The 7,744-nt window shown below is 38.3% G+C and overlaps 1 protein-coding gene across 1 annotated transcript; it reads right to left on the bottom strand.

Moving 5' to 3' along the window:
• Nucleotides 1-3,657: 3,657 nt before the first annotated feature.
• On the bottom strand, nt 3,658-4,293 carry LOC102470493 (olfactory receptor 5B17). The gene has a single exon (XM_006158369.1). The coding sequence runs from the start codon at nt 4,291-4,293 to the stop codon at nt 3,658-3,660; it is 636 nt and encodes a 211-aa protein (XP_006158431.1).
• Nucleotides 4,294-7,744: the final 3,451 nt, after the last annotated feature.

Below are 7,744 nucleotides of genomic sequence, written 5' to 3' on the forward strand. Positions count from 1 at the left end.
TTTGAATGCCTTTCTAGATTTGGAAAGTTATTCATGGAATAAATTATCTAGGCCCTTCTTAATCTCTTCCTCTTCTGGAATACCAATTATCCACATGTTGGGGTGCTTGATGGTATCGTACTGGATATCCTCGTATATTATTCTCATTTTTCATGGTTGTTTTCTCAATCTTCTTGATACTTTTATCTAGGTCAGATGTTTTGTCTTCTATGTTAGAGATTCGATCTTCTGCCTGGTCTAACCTACTTTTAATACTTTCAAGGGAGGTTTTGATTTCCTGTATCACATTCTTCAATCCTAGAAGTTCCATCTGGTTCTTGTTTAAGGTATCCATTTCTTCTTTCAAGTCACGAAAGGACTTCCTCATCTCCTGGAGCTCCTTGTCGCTTTTTTCTTCCATCTCAGTTAGTTTGGTCACTACAAATATTCTGAATTCCTCATCAGACATGTCCATGATGTCCATTGTGTAGACTGTGGGTGATGCAGGCTTGATGATTTCCCTTGAGGGAGAGGCCTTTTGTTGGATGCTCATATTTCTTGAGCCTCTGCGATTGTTCCTAGTCATCAGGTAATCTATATGTTTTTTCCTAACTTACTTAAAGTATCTTTGAGTGTTCAAAGTTGTATAGGATTAGAAAATTGATGATTTCTCTTATGGTTGGCCTACCTGTTGCTCACGATTACCATTAAGGTTGCCACTAGTCCTGGATAGCCCAAAGTTCTCCCTGTTTCTAAGGAGTGGTGAGCCTCCAACTGACCTAATAAGCAACACCTCAATAGCAAAGAAAAAAATGAAAAAAAAATAAACAAGAAAAAGAAATCGTGTGGCGCACATTGCATGCCGCGTGCTATTCAAATCACCCAAATTCAGAGAGTCCAAAGCCTAATGGGAAAAGGCCAGAGGATGAGTGACAGGACCAGGTTGTTCGGGCCTGCAGCCTCAGTCAGCCTGGTGTCCGGAACTGTTGGCCATCTCGATCTGGATTGCGGGTGGGGTGGGGTGGGAGTTGACCTTAAAGTCCCAGACAACCAACCTGGAGTCCAAGAAGGAGGAACGGTGGGGATGCGTGGAGATTCAGGAGGGTCGGGCCTGCCAAAATGGCATTACCTGTTATTCCTTTTAAACGTTTGGGGACCAGCAGTTAGCATAATGTCTATGTCGCTAGACTCCCATGTAGTTGACCGTGGTTCGCGTCCTGGTCCCTGCGGCTTAAAACTCATGCCGGGTGCATGTGCACACGTGCCCAAGATCCCAAGAAGAGAATGGAGGAGAAGGGATTGAGGCGTGGCCATCCCCCCCCTGGGGAGTGATTTCTTGCTCTCTTTCTCTCTGTTTCTCTCTGTCTGTCTGGCGAATGCACGCGCCCCTATAGCAAAAAAACTCTTCAAAAAAAAAAAAAAAGCTTAACTAATGTATTATTTACTAGCAGTAATATACACATTTCAGTGTATAGCTCAAAAATTTGTTCAAATACATATTGATGTAACCACTAACATGGTCACCCATAATGAATTTCTTAAAACCCTATTCCCTAGAAAACACTATTTTTTTTTTTAAATCCATATAGTTCTGCCTTTGAAAGAATGTCCTTAAGTAGCATCCTAGAGTCTTTCTTCTGGTACCTTTCACTTATTCTAATGTATGAAGGTTCCTCCATATTGTTTCCTGTATCAGTGGTGGAATTTTTTTTTTCTAGACAAGTAGTGTTTACTTTGAATTCATACATTGTATTTCCATTCCTTGGTTGATGTATACTGTTTGGTGGTTACAAATAAAACTGCTTTAACTATAAATTTCCCTAAGTTTTTTTGTATTGCCATAAAATTTAATTTCATTTGAGTAAATACCTATGAAGCGCTTCCCAGTTCGTTCTGTGAAAAGTGCAATACCTCTTTCAAATGACAGACAGAAATATCAAAGAAAATAAATTACAGATCAAAATCTCTCTTGAATATGCAACAATTCAAAAACAGTGCAAACTGATCAACTCCATCAGTATATTAACATAACTATCAACCATGGTGAGTAGAATTCATCCCAGGAATGTTGAAATGCTTCAATATACAAAAATCCTTCAGTGTAAGAAGTAACATTAATATACTAAAGGGCAAAGAAACATGATCATTTTACTAATCTAGCATAAATGTTCCCAAAGTGTTGTGTTTTTTCATGATAAAAATATCATTCCAAAAGCTAAGAATATCCAGACTGTGAAAAACATTTATAAATAGCACATAATTAATATACTCAAAAGTGAAAGACTGGTTCCCACTGTGGTAGCCTCTGGGATGCTGCTGCTTGGGAGGCTGAGGTCATGTGGGAGACCTGGGATTGATTCTTGGTGGTTTATTCCTATATTGCTAGCCATAGGGAGGCTGGGGCAGGAGACATCAAGACCTCTTCTAAAACACACACATAAGTACACACACATTAAACATAATTTTTTAAAAAATTAACTTTCCTTATTCATTCATTTATTTTATTTTAATTTGACTAGAGAGGGACAGAGGAGAGAGAAAGTGAGAAAGCAAGCTACCAGGACAAGGACTCAAACGCGGTCAGCCATGTGAGAGTCCAGCATCCTTAACTGGCTCCCAAACATTATTTTTGTTTTTCATGGAGATGTTTTTGCTATCAGGTGTGTGCACTCACCAGACAGACAGAGAGAGACAGAGAGACAAAAAGCGAGAAATCACCCCCGGAGGGATGGCCATGCCACAGTCCCTTCTCTTCTATTCTCTTCGCGGGATCATGGGCAAACATGCACAGGTGCCTGGCATGTTTTCAGTCACGGGGTCCGAGATGTGAACCATGGTCGACTACATGGGAGTTCAGCGACATAGCCATTACGCTAACAGCTGGTCTGCCAAACACAATTTTTAAAAGTTAAATGGCCAGAAACTTCACATATGAGGTACAAAGTATTCCTGCTTATAGCACCTCTGTTCGAAATTATACCAGGAAGTCTATCCAAAGCAACTAGATAAGAAAAACTACATTAAAAGATATTCAAATACAAACGGGAGATATAAAACTATCTCTGTTTGGATCAACACAAGGAGGGAACAGCAAGTACAAATTCCCTGAGACAGGAACGTGCTTAGAATAGTAAAAACTATGTGAGACTGGTGTGAGTGTAGTGAGATAAAAAGCTAGGAGTGACACGTGATGGCACAACATACATCATTCATAGGTGAATGAGTGCTACAACATTATAAAGCACTTGTAGAGAGACAAGTATAGAGCATTGTCAATATAATCAGTACATGTTTTGAGTGAGATTTTTGCTATAGAGTGAGTGCACTCACTGGAGAAACAGAGAGACAGAAAGTGTGAACTCCCCCAACCGCCGAAATATTCAAAAAGGGATGGGCAAGCCATAATAATTCCTTCTCCATTATTCTTGTGTGCACACTTACCTGGCACATTTCAAGCCACCAGGTCTGAGACTAGTACTGCAATTACCAAATGGAAGTTCAGCACCTTAGCTACTATACCACCTGCTGGTCCCACTCAATACATATTTAAACAGTGGAGACGTTTATGGTCATATACAAATACATTACTTCCAAATGCATCGTGAAGGTAGAAATGTGATTAATTTCAGGGAGAAGTTCTGAAGGAAATGAAGCTAGGTTATAATGAACCCTACAATGTTAAAAGCTCAATCCTCCAGACAATCTTGTCTTCTCAACAACCTTCTTGAATGCATTCTTGACTTCTTTGTTTCTCAGGCTGTACACCACAGGATTCAGCATGGGGATGACCATAGTATAGAACACAGATGCAATTTTATCTGTGTCCATGGAATGGTTGGAACTCGGCTGGAAATACATCAGGAAACCGTAGATGTAGGGGCCTATGACCAGGCGAGCACACATACTTGTCGTCATGGTGGTGGTGTAATGGAGAGGCTTACACACTGCTGCATAGCGGTCATAAGCCATAGAGGCTAAGAGGAAAATCTCCATAGTGGCCAAGGCTATGAAAAAGAATATCTGAGCAGCACAGGCATTGTAGGAGATGACCTTGTCTTGTATAAGGAAGCCAGCAATGACCTTGGGAGTGATGGTTGTAGAGTAACACAAGTCCACAAAAGACAGGTTACTGAGGAAAAAATACATGGGAGTGTGGAGACGAGAGTCCAACATGATTAACACCATCATCCCCAGGTTTCCAGTCAGAGTGATGAGGTAAATGAGGGTGAACAAGACAAAGAGTGGAATCTGAAGATCTGCAGTGTTGGTTAGACCCACCAGAATAAAATGAGTCACCTTTGTAGTATTCTCCATGTGACCTACAGGATTATCTGAAAAGATGAGAAAAGAAAGGAACACTTGGTAAATGTAAAATAAACATAAATAGATTTTGCATGCACACTCATGCACATATTTCATAGTTTCCTCATTTTTCCATAGTCATTATTTTTTTTATTCTCTAATCTAGACCATTAATCAGAATGAAAGACATATTTAGTGGACATCTTAACCCGTTATTCTGTGGTTTACAGAAATATCTAAGGCTGGGTGAATTGAAGAGAGTAGTTTATTTGACTCATTATTTTGGACAAATGGAAGGTCTAAATGAATCACAGGATAGTAGAAGGCAGGATCTTGAGAAGAGTAGATGTCCACAAGTTTCCACCTGCTCTGGTCTCCTTCTTCTTATATACACACCAGAGCCAATAATAGAGTTCCTGCCTTAATCAGTTTATTACATCAAAAGATGTAATCATGGTTCACAGTGAATGGATTAAGTTTCCAGTTAATACCTTTTAAATACAATCAAATTCCAACATATGGATTTATGATGAGACATCACCTTATGACAGTGGGTTTATTATTTGTAGGGTTACAGATTTCGGAGGTTAAAGAATTTACACAGATTCCATACCCATCTTCTTTCTTGCATAAATGGACAACCTGAGATGCAGAAGTGAAGAAATAAGTTATGATTTGTTTACTGTCACATAATTACAATAGATTCAGTTCCCAAATCAGATCACCTGAATTAACAGCTAACTTTTTTAAAAATTATTTTATTTAATTTTATCTATTCATTCTTTTTCTAATTTGACCAGAGAAAGACACACACACAGAAAGAGAGAGAGGAAAAGTGAGAAAGAAAATCACTAGTTCTGGGACTTGAACCATGGTTGGCCATGTGGGAGCGTCCATTACCTTAACCACCATGCCACCTGCTGGTCCCCACTAATAACTTTTATTGTGCTCATTCTAAGCACTTCCATGTATGCTTAATCAGTATAATTACCTCAATTAACTATAAAAATATTGAGAATTTTTTGCAAATTTATATAAATATCAAGTGACAGAGTCAAGTTTTGAACCCAGAAGCAATGATTCACAAGTTTCATATTATTATCTGAACTTGAATTGAATTAAATTTAACTTAGTTTTCATTTATTAACTTATCCATTAGACTAAGCTTAATGCTTGGGGCTGACAGTGGAATAACTGAGTCGTTTATATGCGGTGAGATAACAACTCAGCAGTAGTAGCTGCATATACAACCAGGAAAGAAATATTTTTAGAGAGAGATTGTTGCTATAGGGCATGTGATCTTGCCAGAGAGACGAAAGACAGAAAGTGACAAATGAACCCTAAGGGGAATTGCCACACTGCAATCCCTTCTCCAGTCTCCATTTGGGAATTTAGGCACTCACGTACATGCACCTGGCATGAGTTTGAGGCCACCAGATCCAGGACATGAACTGTAGTTGACTATGTGGGTGTCTAGCAATGCAGTCATTACTCTATCTGCTGGTCCCAGCAAAGAAAATTCTGTAGAGAGGGAAAATCAGTGAACTTGGACTCTAAGAAGAGGTGTAAACGCATTCAAATAAGACTCACCACTAAGTACTGAGAGACACCACTTCTAACATAACTTCTTTGAGTCTCATTTCAACCATCTTGAGATACAGAGAGTAATAAAATATAATAAAAGGTATTATAGTCCAACCTTGGTGGCACACATTCATGATGGTGAAGGCACATGGGAAGGTCCTAGGTTCAGGTCCTGAGGTCTTCCTATACATTCAGGACATGTGTGTGTGCCTATAATTTTGTCTGACTGAACCTGGGGACGAATCATAACGGAAAGACCCTGTTGGGAGTTTTTATCTCTCTCTGCCTCTTTCTGTCTCTCTCTCTCTCTGTCATGGAAGAAATAAATAAACTAATAAATAACATTTAACAAAGGAGTTGTCATTAAGAGTTAAAAGAAATAATACAGAAAACCAGTTACCAAAAAGCAGAGTTTAGCACAGGCATTATGAGTGCTTGCTATGACATTCTAATTAGGAGGGGATGATGGTCTATATTTTGGCTTGAAAAAGCTCTGGGGTGAAGTGACCTCCAAGGTGTGGGTGAGTATGAAGCCTAGAAGTTCTTTGTTTAATCTGCTTTTTCTCACACAGTAGAACACTCAGTGTTTTTTATTGTTTCTCTTTATGGATCACCCATTCTAAGTGAGGATCCAAGGACTTTTAGTTTAATTTTCCTGCCTTTCTATTTTTAAGAAGTATTTTTCCTCTATTTATTTATTTTTCTTAAATACAGAGTATCATTGTTCTCTTTCTCTAACGTACGCTCCTAGCCCAGACAACATACATGCACCACTGTGCCTTATTCTTTTTTAATATGGTCTCGCTATGTTGCTTAGGTCAGCCTTGAGATCACAGACCACCTACTTCAACCTTCCTGAGCTGTTAAGGTTATGGTACATACCACTATGTCTCATCTCTGTGCTGGATTGGGAATTGAATACATGGTTCTCATATGATCCCAGAGTTCAGAATAGGAATTTTCCTTTTTGAAAACTCATTCCTACTCTATCTACTCCCATTGTTAGATGACTCATGGGGATAGAAGTTTGAAAATGTATGACTAGGAGATTTTCTTCTAGTGTTCAGATGTGTGCTTGTGGCTACAGGCTCTGTGAGGTTGGGTTTTTCTTTTTTATTTTGAATTCGGAGACTTTGGCAGCATAATTTTGTGTAGATATCTTTGCTAGCCCTTTTCTAGCAATTTTGTAACTTCACTTGATATTACTAGTTCCGTACAGTATATTTGTTTGCTGATTAACAGCATACATGATATGAAATCTAGAAATTTTTTAACATAAGCTATAATTTATATTCACTTACTAGAGAATTATAGATTCAGATGGTAGTATAGTTAACTTACTCTTTACAACTTTATGAATCAGTACTATTGCCAATACTTTACAGAATAGGAAAGTGAGGATTTTACAAGTAATAGTACTCTGTAAAATCACCTGTCTACTGTAAGGTAGATTCAAGGCTCAATTGTAGGTATGACTGACTTCACCACTTGTACTCTGAACTACCAGATTGTTGAGTGTTCTAGAGGTAAAGCTAGAGGAGAGATTATCTCATAAAGAATAATATAATAGTGTAAGAATCTACATAATCTTTTGAGGAACTTTCTGGAATCTAAAGAAATATCTGCACAAACTGGTTCAATTTCCGTACAGTGATGGAGAAGTACGTAAAGTAGTGAACAGGTAGTAAAAAATATCAAATTACCAGTTACTCAATGAAAGCACTGTCTATAATAGATCTTTGCACATCCTCTTTAGGAATTAACTTCATGCTTTGTGAGAATGATGAAACATCCTACTAGAAACAACATAGGATATTTATAGGACTCCAACCATTTCAGAAAAATGTTCATGACATCATATCTTGAGCTCAAATAAAGC

The sequence above is a fragment of the Tupaia chinensis genome, unplaced genomic scaffold, assembly GCF_000334495.1.
Source record: "Tupaia chinensis unplaced genomic scaffold, TupChi_1.0 Scaffold000586_1, whole genome shotgun sequence".
Classification (NCBI taxonomy): Eukaryota; Metazoa; Chordata; class Mammalia; order Scandentia; family Tupaiidae; genus Tupaia; species Tupaia belangeri.

Excerpts from the sequence above, each read along its gene's own strand:
- LOC102470493 (XM_006158369.1), bottom strand. The coding sequence starts at position 4,293 with ATGGAGAATACTACAAAGGTGACTCATTTTATTCTGGTGGGTCTAACC.